This window comes from Hemiscyllium ocellatum, chromosome 20, assembly GCF_020745735.1.
Source record: "Hemiscyllium ocellatum isolate sHemOce1 chromosome 20, sHemOce1.pat.X.cur, whole genome shotgun sequence".
In the NCBI taxonomy this organism is placed as follows: Eukaryota; Metazoa; Chordata; class Chondrichthyes; order Orectolobiformes; family Hemiscylliidae; genus Hemiscyllium; species Hemiscyllium ocellatum.
In genome coordinates, this window is record NC_083420.1 from 48,803,877 (window position 1) to 48,819,958 (window position 16,082).

Here is a 16,082-nt window from a genome sequence, read left to right on the forward strand (position 1 = left end):
TCAATCAGCCATTTCCTGAACCACTCTCCCAAACTGTCTAGATCCTTCTGTAGCCTCCCCACTTCCTCAGTACTACCTGCCTGTCCACCTAACTTCGTATCATCTGCAAACTTCGCTAGAATGCCCCCAGTCCCTTCATCCAGATCATTAATACATAATGCGAACAGCTGTGCCCCCAACACTGAACCCTGCGGGACACCGCTCGTCACCGGCTGCCATTCCGAAAAAGAACCTTTTATCCCAACTCTCTGCCTTCTGTCAGACAGCCAATCCTCAATCCATCCCAGTAGCTCACCTCGAACACCATGGGCCCTCACCTTGCTCAGCAGCCTCCCGTGTGGCACCTTATCAAAGGCCTTTTGGAAGTCTAGATAGACCACATCCACTGGGTTTCCCTGGTCTAACCTACTTGTCACCTCTTCAAAGAATTCCAACAGGTTGGTCAGGCATGACCTCCCCTTACTAAATCCATGTTGACTTGTTCTAATCAGACTCTGCTCTTCTAAGAATTTAGAAACCTCATCCTTAATGATGGATTCTAGAATTTTACCAACAACCAAGGTTAGGCTAATTGGCCTATAATTTTCCATCTATTGTCTTGATCCTTTCTTGAACAAGGGGGTTACTACAGCGATCTTCCAATCATCCGGGATTTTCCCTGACTCCAGTGACACTTGAAAGATCTCAACCAATGCCTCCACTATTTCCTCAGCCACCCCTCTCAGAACTCTAGGATGTATCCCATTGGGGCCAGGAGATTTATCAATTTTAAGACTTTTTAGCTTTTCTAGCACTATCTCTTTTGTAATGGCAACCATACTCAACTCAGCCCCCTGACTCCCTTTAATTGTTGGGCTATTACTCATGTCTTCCACTGTGAAAACTGACGCAAAGTACTTGTTAAGTTCTCCTGCTATTTCCTTATCTCCCATCACTAGGCTTCCAGCATCAGTTTGAAGTGGCCCAATGTCTACTTTTGCCTGTCATTTGTTTCTTATGTATTGAAAGTAACTTTTACTATCATTTCTAATATTACTGGCTAGCCTACCTTCATATTTGATCCTCTCCTTTCTTATTACACTCTTTGTTATCCTCTGTTTGCTTTTGTATCCTTCCCAATCTTCTGATTTCCCACTGCTCTTGGCCACTTTATAGAATCTCTCTTTTTAATACATTTCCTGACTTCCTTTGTCAGCCATGGTTGTCTAATCCCTCCCCGGATAATCTTTCTTTTCTTGGGGATGAACCTCTGTACAGTGTCCTCAATTATATCTACAAACTCCTGCCATTTTTGCTTTACTGTCTTCCCTGCTAGCCTCTGCTTCCAGTATAATTTTGTCACTTTCTCTCTCATGCCCTCATAATTACCTTTATTTAACTGTAACACTATTACATCCGATTTTGCCTTCTCTCTTTCAAACTCCAGACTGAACTCTACCATATTATGATCGTTGCTTCCCAAGGGTTCCCTTACTTTAAGATCTTTTATAAAGTCTGGTTCATTGCAAAGCACTAGCATTGCAAAGTAACAGTCAGTTACTTGATGTCTCCTGAAGGAATCACAAGATTCTAACAAACTACCATATATACTCATGTATAGGTCGATCTCGTGTATACGAAAACACCTGATTTTGGTCCAAAAATCGTGTTATCCATATCTCGTATATAAGTCGACCCTACTATATCGCATTAAATTGCATTCTTTCATTCATACTGGTAATTCTATTCATTGCTCTATATTATCACTCATCTCTATTCATACATTAATATTTATCGCACTTGGTTTACTAACAGAACGTTTTGATTCATTCTTTCATTCAGACTGTTACTAAGTCTTATCATACTTTGTTCACTATACATCCAAAAGTTAATATCATTAAAAAGTGCAGCATGAATTTTAGCCCCTCAAAACTTGTGCCCGTGTATGAGTCGACACTCTAACTTCAGCTTTAAAAAAAAACTGTCTTCAAAATTTGACCTATACATGAGTATATATGGTAGTCCTTGTTCTAATTTATATTTTCTTCCTCTGTGGCGTTATCTCTCCTTGTGTATTGTTGTATTTCGGTCTGATTCTGATGTACAGGCCCTGGATCATCAACAGCAATACATAAGCCAATCTTTCCAGATTCTTTTGTAGAAGCTAGCCACGTAGGGTCGTATCTGTCTGTTTTTCTTGAAACCTGTATCATTTATTATAAGTCGTTTTGCCTTTTATGATGTGTAACTAAACTCTTAAGAGTCAGAAAGATGAAAATTCCTAGCATTGGGTGAAAAGCATGTTGATTCCCAATCTTTCCATAAGATATCTGGGTAGAATTAGGCAATTCAGCCCATCGAGGCTGCTCTGCTATTCCATCATGGCTGATATGTTTCTCAAAAACATTTTTCTGTCTTCTCCCCATAACCCTTGATCCTCCCACCAGTCAAAAACCTATCCATCTGTCTTAAATACACTCAATCATTTGGCATCCACAGCTCTCTGTGGCAATGCATTCCATAGATTAACCGCCTTTTGGCTGAAGAAATTCCTCCTGATCTCAGTTCTAAAGATTTGTCCCTTCACTCTGAGACTGTTCCCTCAGGTCCAAGTCTCTACGAGTGGAAATGTCATCTCTGTGTCCATTCTATTCGGGCCCCTCCATATTCAGTAAGTTTCAATGTTCTCTAACCCACCCACCCCCACTCATCCAAACTCCATTGAGTACAGACCCAAAGTCCTCAACTGCTGCTCATATGACAAGCTGTTCATCCCAAGGATTATTCTTGTAAACTTCCTCTGGACCCCCTCGCATGCCAGCAAACTCCTTCCTTGGATATGAGGATCAAACTGCTCAGTATTCCAAATGGGGTCTGAGCTGAGCCTTGTACAGCCTCAGTAATACAAAATTGCTCTTGTATTTTGGCCTCTTGAAATGAATGCTGACATTGCATTAGGTTTTCTACACACCAAAGAGCTTGCATGTTAGCCTTAAGAGAGTCCTGAACTTGGAATCTGAAGTCCCTTTTGTGCTTCATATTTCTGAAGCCTTTCCTCATTTAAAAAGTAGTCACTGACTCTATCCTTTCTGCCAAAACGCATAACCTCATACTTTCCCACATTTGTATTCCATCTGCCACTTTTTCTTCACTCTTCTAGCCTGTCTTTCTGTAGGCCTGTCCCTCCATCAATCTTTGTATCATTTGCAAACTTAGCAACAATGCACTCAGTTTCTTTGTCCTTAACATTAATGTATAACATGAGGAGTTGTGGTCCTAACACTGACCTCTGTTCCCTCCACTAGTCACTGGTTGCCATACTGAAAAAGATCCCTTTTAATCCACCTCTGTCTTATGGCCATCAGATGTTCCTCTATCCAGTACCTTCCCTCCAACAATATGGGCTGTATCTTATTTTGCAGCTTCCTGTGTGGCACCTTGTCAAAGGCCTTCTGGAAATCTAAATATTATCACAATCACTGGCTATTCTTTGTCTAACTTGCTCGTTACCACCTCAAAGAATTTTAACATGTGTCAGACATGACCTTCCCTTTATGAAGCCTTGCTGATTCAACTCTTGCCATGCACTTTCAAGTATTCCACAATCTCACCTTCAATACTTAGCAACGACTGAGGTCCAGCCAACCTGCCTGTAGTTTTGTCTTCTGCCTCCCTCCCTTCTTTTAAACGGGAGTGTTACATTAGCCATTTTCCAGTTCTCTAAGTCTCTGAGTCTAGTGATTCTTGAAAGTTCACCAGGGGTGTAATTTAGGTAAATGTGAGGTGTTATATTTTGGAAAGGAAAATCAGGGCAAGACTTATACACTGAAGGTAAGGTCCTGGGGAATGTTTTTGAACAAAGAGACCCTGGAGTGCAGGTTCATATTTCCTTGAAAGTGCAGGTAAACAGGATAGTGAAGACAGTGTTTGGTATACTTTGTTCAGAGCATTGAGTATGAGTGTTGGAAGGTCATGTTGTGGCTGTACAGGACATTGGTAAGGTCATTTTTTAGAATACTGTATGCAATTCTGATCTTGCTGTAAGAAAAATGTTGAGACCCTTTTAAATCTTTTCTGAATCCTTTCAAGGATGTTGCCAGGGTTGGAGGACTTGAGCTATAGGGAGAGGCTGAATAGGCTGGGGCTGTTTTCCCTGGAGCAACAGAGGCTGAATAGTGACCTTTTTATAGAGGTTTATAAAATCAGAAGGGCATAGATAAGGTAAATAGACAAGGTCTTTTTCCCTGGGCTGGGGGAGTCCAGAACTAGAAGACATTGGTTTGAGGTGAGAGGGGAAAGATTTAAGAGTTGGAAGGGCAACGTTTTTATGCAGAGTATGGAATGAGCTGCTAGAGGAAGTGGTGGAGAATGGTATAATTAGAGCATGTAAAAGACACCTGGATGGGTATATGAATAGGGAGGGTTTAGAGAGAAATGGGCCAAGTACTAGCAAATAGGTGTGGATTAATTTAGGGTATCTAGTCAGCATGAATGAGCTGGACCAAAGGGTCTGTTTCCGTACTGTACATCTATGACTCTTGGACTAGTATCTCTGCAATCTCCTCAGCTATCTCCTTCAAAACTCTTAGGTGTAGCCCATCTGGTCCAGGTGATTTATCCATCTTCAGACCATTTTCAGCTTCCCATTACCTTCTCTTAGTGATGTCCACTATACTCACATCTGCCCACCTGACATTCTTGAAATTCCAGTGTGCTGCAGGTGTCTTCCACTGTGAAACTATGCAAAGCACTAATTCAGTTTCTCTGCCATTTCTTTGCTCCCCATTACTACTACAGCAGCCTAGTTTTCTGTCAGCCTAACGTTCACTCATGCCTCTTATCTTTCAGATATCTAAAAATACTCTTTTTTTTTGTAATATTAATCAGCTTACTCTCATTTCATTCCCCCCCCACCCCGTCCCATTGTCTTTGTAGTAATCCTTTGCTCGGTTTTAAAACTTCCTAATTATTTTCACCACATTGTATGCTTCTGCTGTCCATTATTATCCTTGTTAGCTGTAATTACCTCATCCAGCCCTTAATATGCTGCTGCTTCCTTAAGATGAATTTCTGCTGTGTTTCCTGAATTACCTCCAGAAACTCCTGCCATTGCTGCTGTGCTATCTTCTCTGCTCAGTTTCCCTTCCCCAATCTGTTCTGACCAGATCCTCCCTCATGTCTTTGTTACTGTTGCTGAATTCTAATATTGTTTCATCTGATTCAGTCTTCTCCATCTCAAACTGCAGGGTTATCATTACTGCCACCCACCAACCGTTAAACTGCCCCAAATCTGCCTCATTACACATCATCAAATCCAGAACTGCCTGTTCCCTCATGGGCTTTACCACAAATCGCACCATTCTCCTACATGTTCCACAAATACCTTTCCTAGAGCTCTGCTCCTAGCCTGATTTTCCCAGTACACCTGTATGTTGAAGACTCTCATGATTGTTGTACTTTCTTACATGTATTTTTATTAGATTAGATTACTTACAGTGTGGAAACAGGCCCTTCGGCCCAACAAGTCCACACCGACCCGCCGAAGCACAACCCACCCATACCCCTACATATGCCCCTTACCTAATTCACCTGACCCTCACATCTTTGGACTGTGGGAGGAAACCGGAGCACCCGGAGGAAACCCACGCAGACACGGGGAGAACGTGCAAACTCCACACAGTCAGTTGCCTGAGGCGGGAATTGAATCTAGGTCCCTGGCGCTGTGAGGCAGCAGTGCTAACCACTGTACCACCGTGCCGCCCTTTTCATTCTCAAATCCTGATTGCTGCTAGGAGGTTTGTACACAACTCCCATCAAGGTATTTCTTTGCAGTAGTTGAACTCTGCTCACTCAGGTTCACTGCCTTCTGACACTCACTTCTTGCTATTAGTTTCACTTCTTCCTGACAAGGCCTCCTTTTAAGTTTAAAGCCCTCTTCATTGCCCTAGTTATGTGATTTGCCAGGTCCCAGAATAGAGTCATAGAGATATACAGCACGGAACCAGAGACCCTTCGGTCCAACCCATCCATGCTGACCAGTTATCCCAACCCAATCTAGTCCCACCTGCCAGCACCCGGCACATAACCCTCCAAACCCTTCCTAATCATATATACATCCAAATGCCTCTTAAATGTTGCAATTGTACCAGTCTCCTCCTCATCCTCTGGCAGCTCACTCCATACACGTACCACCCTTTGTGTGAAAAAGTTGCCCCTTAGGTGTCTCTCATATTTTTCCCCTCTCACCCTAAACCTATGCCCTCTAGTTCTGGACTCCCTGACCCCAGGGAAAAGACTTTGTCTATTTATCCTACCCATACCCCTCTTTAAGGTCACCCCTCAGCCTCTGATGCTCCAGGGAAAACAACCCCAGCCTGTTCAGCCTCTCCCTGTAGCTCCAACATCCTTGTAAATCTTTTCTGAACTCTTTCAAGTTGCACAACATCCTTCCGATAGGAAGGAGACCAGAATTGCACGCAATATTCCAACAGTTGCCTAACCAATGTCCTGTACAGCCGCAACATGACCTCCCAACTCCTGTAATCCATACTCTGACCAATAAAGGAAAGCATATCAAACGCCGCCTTCACTGTCCTATCTACCTGCGACTCCGCTTTCAAGGAGCTATGAACCTGCACTCCAAGGTCCCTTTGTTCAGCAACACTCCTTAGACCTTACCATAAAGTGTATAAGTTCTGCTAAGATTTGCTTTCCCAAAATGCAGTACCTCACATTTATCTGAATTAAACTCCATCTGCCATTTCTCAGCCCATTGGCCCATCTGGTCCAGATCCTGTTGTAATCTGAGGTAACCCTCTTTGCTGTCCACTACACCTCCAATTTTGGTGTCATCTGCAAACTTACTAACTGTACCTCTTATGCTTGCATCCAAATCATTTATGTAAATGACAAAAAGTAAAGGACCCAGTACCGATCTTTGTGGCACTCCACCAGCCACAGGCCTCCAGTCTGAAAAACAACCCTCCACCATCACCCTCTGTCTTCTACCTTTGAGCCAGTTCTGTACCCAAATGGCTAGTTCTCCCTGTATTCCACGAGATCTAACCTTGCTAATCAGTCTCCCATGGGGAACCTTGTTGAACGGCTTACTGAAGTCCATATAGATCACATCTACTGCTCTGTCCTCCTCAATCTTCTTTGTTACTTCTTCAAACAACTCAATCAGGTTTGTGAGATGTGATTTCGCGCTCACAAAGCCATGTCGACTATCCCGAATTAGTCCTTGCCTTTCCAAATATATGTACATCCTGTCCCTCAGGATTCCCTCCAACAACTTGCCCACCACCGAGGTCAGGCTCACTGGTCTATAGTTACCTGGCTTGTCTTTACCGCCCTTCTTAAACAGTGGCACCTCCAGTTTTCCGGCACCTCACCTGTGACTAATGATGTTACAGATATCTCAGCAAGAGGCCCAGCAATCACTTCCCTAGCTTCCCACAGAGTTCTCGGGTACACCTGATCAAGTCCTGGGGATTTATCCACTTTTAATTGTTTCAAGACATCCAGCATTTCCTCCTCTGTAATCTGAACATTTTGCAAGATGTCACCATCTATTTCCCTATGGTTTCATATCTTCCATGTCCTTTTCCAGAGTAAATACTGACGCAAAATATTCATTTAGTATCTCCCCCATTTTCTGCAGCTCCACACAAAGGCCGCCTTGCTGATCTTTGAGGGGCCCTATTCTCTCCCTAGTTACCCTTTTGTCCTTAATATATTTGTAAAAACCCTTTGGATTCTTCTTAATTCTATTTGCCAAAGCTATCTCATGTCCCCTTTTTGCCCTCCTGATTTCCCTCATAAGTATACTCCTTTCTTTATACTCTTCTGAGGATTCATTCGATCTATCCTGTCTATCCTGACATATGCTTCCTTTTTCTTAACCCAACCCTCAATTTCTTTAGTCATCCAGCATTCCCTATACCTACTAGCCTTCCCTTTCACCCCTGACAGGAATATACTTTCTCTGGATTCTCATTATCTCATTTCTGAAGGTTTCTCATTTTCTAGCCGTCCCTTTACCTGCGAACATCTGCCTCCAATCAGCTTTCAAAAGTTCTTGCCTAATTCTGTCATAATTGGCCTTTCTCCAATTTAGAACTTCAACTGTTAGATCTGGTCTGTCCTTTTCCATCACTATTTTAAAACGAATAGAATTATGGTCGCTGGCCCCAAAGTGCTCCCCCACTGACATCTGTCACCTGCCCTGCTGTATTTCCCAAGAGTAGGTCTAGTTTTGCACCTTCAGTAGGAGGTACATCCACATACTGAATCAGAAAATTGTTTTGTACACACTTAACTTCCTCTCCATCTAAGCCTTTAACACTATGGTTAATGATTTAAGGTAGAACATATCCCATTCAAACAGCTCCCTCGTTCCCCAGTACTGGTTCTAATGGACAATGAATTAGAAGTGTTTCTCCCACTCCAATGTTTGAGCCACGTATTTATCTCTTCAACTTTGACCCTGTGCCAATTTGCTTGTGACACAGATGCTAATCCAGAGATTATTACCTTTTTTGCCTCTGCTTTTTAGTTTCAACCTTAACTGTTCATAATCTCTTGGCAGAATTTCTCTCCTTTTTTTTCCCACCTATCTTGTTGGTACTTATGTGGACCACAACAACTGGATCTTTCCCCTCCCAATTCAAGTTCCTCCAGCCCAGATGAGTAATCCTGAACCTGTCACCAGGCAGGCAACACAGCCATCAGGATTCTTGATCCTGGCCATGGAGCAGTATCTGTTCCCCTGACAATACTATCCCCGATTTACAACTACATTTCCCTTTTCTCCCCTCACTTGAATGGCTCCCTGTAGCAAACTGTTGTGGTCAGTTTGCTCATCCTCCGTGCAGGGAACAAGAATCTCAGCTCTTGAGGTTGTCTAACAATTTTGAGGCTCCTTCATCACTACCTCCTGGATCCTTTTACCTGCCTTGCTTGTAGTCACACCCTACTGTCCCTGACCAAATTAGAGATAGTTAATCTAAGGAATGTATCTGCTGAGCCCTTGATCCTGGATTCAACCTAGTTTATTATGAGCCAAAAAAGTGAGCAAAAAGCACCTCTTTCCCCTTTGTACTAATTTCCACATTGCCTCCAAATTCCCAGAACTGTATACTCACTCACCCATGTCTCATTCTGGTTGTGATCTCTCTCCACCAACTGTGTAAAACTTCCCTTTTCCCCCTTTGAGAACTGTCTCTCATTTACACTTGGTGGTAACCTATAGGCCAGACATTAATTTAAAATGCATTATATTTAGAAACTGAATACCATTGTATCAAATATTCTTCTCCATCAGTTCCTCTTCCTTACATCTATGTCTAATACATGATCTCCACTGCAGTTTTCTTGTGTAAGCAATGGAAAGTTTTTGACTGTGGAGACAGTAGTGACAGATGAGCTGTGTTATTCCCTGTTACACTCACATTTGCAATTGATGGTTCCTGGAAAGCTATCTTGAGTAGGAATTTTTGGTTCTCAAGCACTGAAACAAGGATTTCCCAGTTTGTTGTGACACTCCACAGTTAAAACTGCAGTCTCTTTTATATATTGTCAGGGGTAAACAGGAAGCTCTTGGTTCTTGATTTTAAGTGTTATGTATTTGCAGTTCATATCATTTGAAAAAGTCTGGTTATAAGGAGTGTGATGAAATGAAGGAATCCATTTTACCTTTTTCTGAAGTCTTTCAAATCCGATATCTGCTTTTGTAAAACTGGCAGCAACTAGAATCCTGACCATATTTGACTAGATGCAGATGTTGCACATTTCATCAGTTGTCTTCAAAACTTGAGGGAGGAGCCATACTATTTTTGAGAAAATGCAGATTGTAAAGTGTGTTTAGTTTGGTTGTAGAGTCATTTTCATAGAATAAATCCCTACAGTGTGGAAACAGGCCCTTTGGCCCAACAAGTCCACACCAACTCTCTGAAGAGTAACCCACTTAGATCTATTCCTCTTCCCTGTTACTCTACGTTTTTCTCCCTGGCTAATGCACCCAACGTACACACCCCTGAACATGTAGCAATCTAACTTGGCCAATTCACTGTGGGGGGAAATATGAGCACCCCAGAAGAAACCTCAAAGGCAGCCAGAGGAAACCCACGTAGACACGGGGAGAATGCGCAAACTCCACACAGACAGTCACATGAGGCTGGATTCAAACCCCTGTCCCTGGTGCTGAGGCAGTAGCGCTAACCACTAAACGACCATGCTGCATGGTTCATGCAACATGGAAACAGACCTTTTTGGTCCAAAGAGTCTGCACCGACCTTGTTACCAAACCAAACAAGTCCCATTTGCCTACGTTTGGCCCATATTCCTCCAAACTTTTCTATTTGTGTTTTTATCCAAATATCTTTTAAATGTTGTAACTGTACCTGCACCCACCGTAGATGTTAGCAATTTTTTTTGCCAGATCCTTATTAAGTTAGTTACTACTTCTGATATTTAAAGAGCTATACTGGCAAGACAGTTTAGAAGGTCAGAATGGTATGGCTGTAGTGTCCATACCTCTGAATCAGGAGTGTCTGCGTTCAAGTCCCACCTACTCCAGGGATGAGTAATATTTAGGCCCTCTTTGGTACAGTGATAGAGTCCCTACCCCTTAACCAAGGAAGCCCAGGTTCAAGTCCCACTTGCTCCAGAGGTTTTTAAATACCATCTCTGTACAGGTTGAATAGAAAAAGTAGGTCTAGTTTTTAAAAAAAAACTTTAGATGGTCTGAATACACTTCCCAAGTGTTAGAAAGTCAGGGGAAGAAACATGCATAAAAGTTATTTACGCAAGAGTCTTGGGATTTAGTTTGAGGTATTTCATTGCTTAACTTTCAAGGAGCTAGAAATACTTCTACAGTTGGTGTATGTATGTTCAGCAAGTTTGCATAATGAAGCCTTAGATCAAGATCTGATGTGATGCACAATTATTTAAAGGGAAAGATTTATGCAGTTTTACACAGGAATGGCATGCTTTCAGAGACTAAAATAATTAACATTTTGTTCATTATTCTGAGCAAGTTACTAAAAGCTAACCTAGATATCTAGCCTAATGTTTTCTCAAAGGCAGCTATGAGAGTGAACTAAGGTATGGGAACACAGTGTAAAATGTGGAAAATACTGTCTCATCTGGAAGGATAAGTCCTGTCTTGTGCACAATTAGATGACAGTAGCTGTTATCTTTGGGCAGCCATTGATTAAAATTGGCCTGCTTTCAGTTAGCCATTGAAAGTGCGCTCTCCTTTTTCACAATAGGTCCCTTGCTGTTGGCACCAAATCTGGTTACAAGTTTTTCTCGCTTTCATCGGTGGATAAATTGGAACAGATCTATGAATGCAGTAAGTGATACTGATTGAATTATAGTTGTCCAATGCAGTGTAAATGTACAAGTTGATGTGTTTCTCATTATTTTATAATGTAACAAAAGCCAAATTACTCACCTTGAGGGGTGCATTCTCTGCTGATACTCCATAATTGCAGTGAGGTTATTAAGCATTCTAGATATGCTATCTAGAAAATTCTCATTTTTGGGAAGGAAAAATGCCAAACATGATGGAAAAAGTACAGATTAAATGAGCCTTTCTGATCCTGCAGCCCCTATGTTTTACATATGGTTAGGGGAAGGAATGTTGGTGTAGAAGGAATTAATTAAATCTACCTACTTCTGTGCCACTTTACCTGTCTCCTTGCATGCCTCAATCTGTCCTCTGTTGAACTCTCATCCATTGCCTCTGCTTCCATGTTTATCTGTTCCAGTGTTTTCCTGGCCAGCTTCCCATCTTCCACCATTTGTAAATGTCAGCACATATGCCTGTGTTCACTCTCCACACAAATATTCCACCAGCCCATTAATCCTCATTCTTAACATATACTGCCCTCTGGAAGAATCCAGGATGGAAAGCCAGGGTGTTTAAGATCTTTTGGCATTTGTGACAATGTAATGAGGCTGTGCTGGATGTAGAATGTTATGTGCCAACTATAAACTGTAGCTGTAGCATTCCTGTTTGTCACATAAAGAAAAATACATAAAGGAAATTGTTCAATGAGCACAACTAGATGCTTACAAATGAATAAAATTGTTAACATATTTTGAGAGATCTGAATGAATGATAATTCTTTGTATACAGCAGGTCACTTATTGGAAAATCATTGTTTTGAGGATCTGAGTAGGAGAAAATTAATAAAAACAAATATCCCTTGACCTAGGATTTTTTTTACATGCAGTGTACAGAAGAACCTCGATTATAAGAACAAGATGGTTGGGCACTATTTCATTTGGATAATTGATTATTTGGTTAATTGATTTCCTCTGGGGCTCAGAGTTTTGTGTGAAGTCTGCTCTTTATTCAGGAGACTAGGCAAAAGCATGCTGTGTGTGAGACCCCCCCCCCCCCGCGCCCCCCAAAACCAGGCCTGCCCCGTCCACCCTCCGCCCACCTCCAATCCCGCAACCCCGTCCATCATCTGACACCCATCCTTGTCCCCACCCCCTCCGGGGCTCTGGACTGTACACCTCACTGTACACCAACAGTAAGACTGCTACTGCATTTGTGGAGTAGGTCTCCAAATAGAAGACACACACACGCACACATACATGCACGCATGCGCGCACAACTTTTTGACAGGTTCCACCTCTACCATGTACAGGACAATGTTGGAGAGATTTTCTGGGGAAGGGGAGTGTTTAGGGTTCACCCCTAAGTAGAACTCCAGGGAAAGTGTGGGGAGAGACAGAGGGTGGGAGGTCGGTCATTTTGAGACGGTATCTGGACTGTCCAGAACTGTTCTCGGCAGCATTTCAGTGAGCCCAGTTTGTTTTTAATCATTGTACCTGTAAATAAAAAATGCGATCAGGCTTGAAACAGCTCTGATGTAATGTTTCTATCAGGACTTGAGATCCCCTTCGGATAATCCAATCTCCGGATAATCGAGGTTTCTCTGTATTATAAACTACACATCTCTGATGTTTGAACTTCTGATAAATAAAACTTTTTTGTTTATTAATTGAAATAAATTATGAGTAATGGATTAGTTTAGCTGAGTGAGCTGTGGTTAAATGTCTCCTCATCAAAGTTTACATTCAGGGATATTTAGAATTTTGTCACAGGTGTTGAATGAATGTAATTTTTTTCTTTGTTTATTTACAGCTGACACAGAAGATGTTTGTATTGTGGAACGACTGTTTTCCAGCAGTCTAGTAGCTATTGTGAGCCTTAAAGCACCCAGAAAGTTGAAGGTTTGTCACTTTAAGAAAGGAACGGAGATCTGCAACTACAGTTATTCTAATACAATTTTGGCAGTCAAGCTAAATAGACAGGTGAGGATCTGTGATATAATTTTTCAAAGTTATCTGGGTAGTAGTAGGGCTTAAGGACCCAAAGGTCTCAATGAAATTTAACAATATTACTAAACTCATATAAAAGTGTACATGTCCTTTAAATGTGACACAATTTTGTTAACACACCATGTCAAGCTTGAGCTTGTTCAGGCTTGTATGCTTCTCGGTCCTTCTAGCTTTGACGGTGGCACGATCATGATACCTTTCATATTAATTCCCAATAAAACTTGTGCAAGTATTGTCCCCTCTGCATTTCTGTCTGTGCCCAATTGTTGGTGTGTCTAAACTTTTTTTCCTCTACTGATTCTGCCCATCACTAGTCCTTCCCATTCATGCAGCCTATTGAAATGTTCCTGAATGTTTTGCTGCATTTTTTAATGTATGAGAAACTATTTGTATGGAGCTAGGAATATTCACCATTGTTAAGTACTCAAATTGTGCCATTAACTCTTGTAGGCCACACCTAGCCAGTTGTCAGCTGATAAGCCATCTCTCGGGCTCTGATCAAAGTTAATAACTTAGAAACAAAAAGCTTGGACTCTCACCTTTTAATATTATTGGCACATTGTTCTCTCAGGTACAACTTTAACATTATCATCAAACTTGCTGGTGTGCATGGGCTAAGTGCTGTCTGCTTCTTTCAGTTACAAAGGTCCAACCAGTCTCCATCCAATACCACCACCACCTGCCAGGCTAGATTTTTTAGACTGAAAAGCATCTTTCAATTGCACTCCCATCTCTTTCAAATCTACTCCCTTCCTCCAAAGAAAAGATGTTGCTGTGGCTATTCATATGAATGCTAAATTTGCCTGTCTTATTATATAGGTACATGGAACATTTCTTGTTCAAGTTCTACATGGGCAGATTCCCTTGACTTTTTATTTGATAAGTCAGTGACTGTATCATGTCACTTCTAATTCTCACCCTAAATTGGAAAGCTTTTTCAACTATTCTTCTAATTTCCATTCTTTTTCACCTTCACATAGTCCAGCAAACTAATATTCATTATAAGACCACTGAGTAAAAGCTACAGTGACTACACTTCCTCACATTCTACTTTCTATAAGGACTTCATTCCATTCCCCCCACCCTCTACGGGTGGTGTAACCTTGCATAGAGTCATAGAGATATACAGCATGGAAACAGACACTTCGGTCCAACTCATCCATGCCGACTAGATATCCCAACCCAATCTAGTCCCACCTGCCAGCACCCAGCCCATATTCCTCCAAACCCTTCCTATTCATATAGCCATCCAAATGCCACTTAAATGTTGCAATTGTACCAGCCTTCACCACTTCCTCTGGCAGCTCATTCCATTCACGTACCACCCTCTGTGTGAAAAAGTTGCCCCTTAGGTCTCTTTTATATCTTTCCCCTCTCACCCTAAACCTGTGCCCTTTAGTTCTGGACTCCCTGACCCCAGGGAAAATACTTTGTCTATTTATCCTATCCATGCCCCTCATAATTTTGTAAACCTCTATAAGATCACCCCTCAGCCTCTGATGCTCCAGGGAAAACAGCCCCAGCCTGTTCAGCCTCTCCCTATAGCTCAACTCTTCCAACCCTGACAACATCCTTGTGAATCTTTTTTGAACCCTTTCTAGTTTCACAACATCCTTCCGATAGGAAGGAGACCAGAATTGCACGCAATATGCCAACAGTGGCCTAACCGATATCCTGTACAGCCGCAACATGACCTCCCAACTCCTGTACTCAATACTCTGACCAATAAAGGAAAGCCTACCAAACGCCGCCTTCACTATCCTATCTACCTGTGACTCCACTTTCAAGGAACTATGAACCTGCACTCCAAGGTCTCTTTGTTCAGCACCACTCCCTAGGACTTTACCATTAAGTGTATAAATCCTGCTAATATTTGCTTTCCCAAAATGCAGCACCTCGCATTTATCTCGATTAAACTCCATCTACCACTTCTCAGCCCATTGGCCCATCTGGTCCAGATTCTGTTGTAATCTGAGGTAACCCTCTTTGCTGTCCACTACACCTCCAATTTTGGTGTCATCTGTAAACTTACTAACTGTACCTCTTATGCTCGCATCCAAATCATTTATGTAAATGACAAAAAGTAGAGGACCCAGCACTGATCCTTGTGGCACTTCACTGGTCACAGGCCTCCAGTCTGAAAAACAAACCTTCCACCACCACCACCCTCTGTCTTCTACCTTTTGAGCCAGTTCTGTATCCAAATAGCTAGTTCTCCCTGTATTCCATGAGATCTAAGCTTGCTAATCAGTCTCCCATGGGAACCTTGTCGAATGCCTTACTGAAGTCCATTTGGATCGCATCTAATGCTCTGTCCTCCTCAATCTTCTTTGTTATTTCTTCAAAAAATTCAATCAAGTTTGTGAGACATGATTTCCCACACACAAAGCCATGTTGACCATCCTGAATCAGTCCTTGTCTTTCCAAATACATGTGCATCCTGTCCCTCAGGATTTCCTCCAACAACCTGCCCACCATCTCAATGCTTCTGAAATGTCTTTTCCTTAACTGAAAACTATGCTGTTCCATGATTGATGGAGTTCTAGACTGTTGGTTCCATTTAATGCACTTGCCCTTTCCACATCTGGCAAAAGCATGTCAGGGTTCCCATTGTTCTTATCCACACCAACTATCTTCCATTATTTCTGCCACTTCCAAAATGCTGCATCGAATGCATCCTACTCTGTCCTTTCAACATTCTAAAGTGGCAAGGTGGCTCAGTGGTTAACACTGCCGCCTAA

General features: G+C 42.1%; 1 protein-coding gene across 1 annotated transcript in view; it reads left to right on the forward strand.

Moving 5' to 3' along the window:
- Nucleotides 1-16,082, forward strand: part of wipi2 (WD repeat domain, phosphoinositide interacting 2) — a 76,681-nt gene that overhangs the window by 22,826 nt on the left and 37,773 nt on the right. The window contains exons 2-3 of the mRNA XM_060840826.1: nt 11,253-11,335; nt 13,145-13,314. Of these exons, the coding sequence (XP_060696809.1) occupies nt 11,253-11,335; nt 13,145-13,314 (253 nt within the window). The remainder of the gene's footprint in view (nt 1-11,252; nt 11,336-13,144; nt 13,315-16,082) is intronic.